Source organism: Lepus europaeus, chromosome 18 (assembly GCF_033115175.1).
Source record: "Lepus europaeus isolate LE1 chromosome 18, mLepTim1.pri, whole genome shotgun sequence".
Taxonomy (NCBI): Eukaryota; Metazoa; Chordata; class Mammalia; order Lagomorpha; family Leporidae; genus Lepus; species Lepus europaeus.
The window spans coordinates 21,300,777-21,302,759 of NC_084844.1; the positions used below are offsets into that span (position 1 = coordinate 21,300,777).

The 1,983-nt window shown below is 50.1% G+C and overlaps 1 protein-coding gene across 3 annotated transcripts; it reads left to right on the forward strand.

Moving 5' to 3' along the window:
* The first annotated feature begins 1,108 nt into the window (after positions 1–1,108).
* On the forward strand, positions 1,109–1,738 carry LOC133776985 (keratin-associated protein 4-11-like). 3 transcript variants are annotated; one of them, XM_062216344.1, is made up of 3 exons: positions 1,109–1,176; positions 1,225–1,533; positions 1,633–1,738. In XM_062216344.1, exons 1-3 carry the CDS (start codon positions 1,109–1,111, stop codon positions 1,736–1,738), a joined length of 483 nt encoding a protein of 160 aa, XP_062072328.1. The 3 variants fall into 3 exon arrangements, with proteins under 3 accessions (XP_062072328.1, XP_062072326.1, XP_062072325.1); XM_062216342.1 differs by having other exon boundaries at positions 1,225–1,738; XM_062216341.1 differs by having other exon boundaries at positions 1,109–1,738.
* Positions 1,739–1,983: the final 245 nt, after the last annotated feature.

Below are 1,983 nucleotides of genomic sequence, written 5' to 3' on the forward strand. Positions count from 1 at the left end.
TGAGATAACGGGACTCGAGCATCTTTACTCCGGAAGTGCAATGGAGGAAGCGCTTTGCCTTGTGTGGGGCCACAGAAGGTGCTGAAGGGAAACGGAATTTAGCTTACTAGCAAAAGACACCGAGGAGACTGCAGGCTCCATAAAGGATTGCTGCTCCCCAGGAAGAGGGAAGACCAAGGTGACTTGCTCCATCCCTGAATAATTTTCCCTAAGTGTCTGTGGCATTGCAGAAGTTTAGGGCCAGAATCAAGGCAGGCTTTGACGAAAAAGAACTTTAAAAGTACAATTTATAAGTACATATGAGATAACACATCATTTGTATTCCCCCAATGCATTCAGAAACAGCTCAGACATAAGTAGTACTACAAAAACTGGTAGAATTTTTAGTTTACAATGTATAAAATGGATTTTAATAAAACATCAACAAAGCACAACTATGACATATCTTGACATTTCAAATGGCAGATAAAAAATTCTCATCTAACTTACTCCATCTCAGCTTGAGAACGATGCCCAGATGACTCTTGGCTCCTTAACGGCACTGAATCACTGCTAACTATTGGAAGGTATGTCAGGGGCTTGGAATGTACTAGGGACTTGGTTAGCTCAACGTCTCCCAGGACACAATGAATCATAAGCTTCCTCATTTTTCACACTGAAAAAGAGGAGTCTACTTCCTTTTTTCCCATCAGCATTCCATATGACTGAAACATGCATTTCCCCACCAGGGACCCCAGACCTATCCCCAAACCCTATCAAGGTGAGATACAGACAAGAGACAGTGATCCTCCCACATCACATGATACCCAGAGATTGAAGTCTTGTGACACTAGAATCAAGGAAGAGAGAAGAGGTGATTCATTTGGGAATACTGGGCAATCTGAGAAAAGGGAAATAATTATTTTCAATTTATTGTGAGTTTTTAACTAGAGAAACACAATGATATATTAATTGCATCTGTGTCATATAAACAAAAACAAGGAAACAATCTTTTCATAATCACAGAAACCCCTTAGCTGGGTATAAAAGGGGGTGTGGCAAGGAGACTCTCAAACTCCGGAAAATCACTCTCTTGGAAACCTACGCAAAACCTCCATCCTCTGACAACATGGTCAACTCCTGTTGTGGCTCCGTCTGCTCTGAGCAGGGCTGCGGCCAAGACTTCTGCCAGGAGGAGTCCTGCTGCCGCCCCAGCTGCTGCCGCCCCACCTGCTGCATCTCCAGCTGCTGCAGGCCTCAGTGCTGCCAGCCCACCTGCTGCAGACCCACCTGCTGCATCTCCAGCTGCTGCCGCCCCACCTGCTGTGTGTCCAGCTGCTGCAGGCCCCAGTGCTGCCAGTCTGTGTGCTGCCAGCGCACCTGCTGCCGCCCCACCTGCTGCAGACCCTCCTGCTGCCGGCCTTCCTGCTGCATTTCCAGCTGCTGCCGCCCCAGCTGCTGCCAGCCCCAGTGCTGCAGGCCCCAGTGCTGCCAGTCCCTGTGCTGCCAGCCCACCTGCTGCCGCCCCACCTGCTGCCGTCCCAGCTGCTGCATCTCCAGCTGTTGTCGTCCTTCTTGCAGCTCCAGCTGCTGCCAGCCCACCTGTGGTAGTTCCAGCTGCTGCCGCCCCAGCTGCTGCCCTGGCTGCTGCTACCGCCCAGTCTGTGGCCAAGTCTCCTGCCACACCAGTTGCTATCGCCCAACCTGTGTCATCTCCACCTGCCCCCGCCCCATGTGCTGTGCCGTCCCTTGCTGCTGAGCCCCTTCCTGGAGCTGTCTTCCTCACTCGTCATAGAAGCAGACCCTGGTCACCTCATAGATGACTCAGGAGAGGCTGTTCCCACCTACTGTCCACCTCCCAACCCAAGGCAATCCCTTCCCTTTGTTGAATTTTTCCACATGTTGATGCAAAGTATGAGATTAGATATTACCAATGGCAAGAAATTAATAGAATTGCCCAAATTTTACACCCTACCTTTTGATTTCTGGGTACCCGGTCCTCCT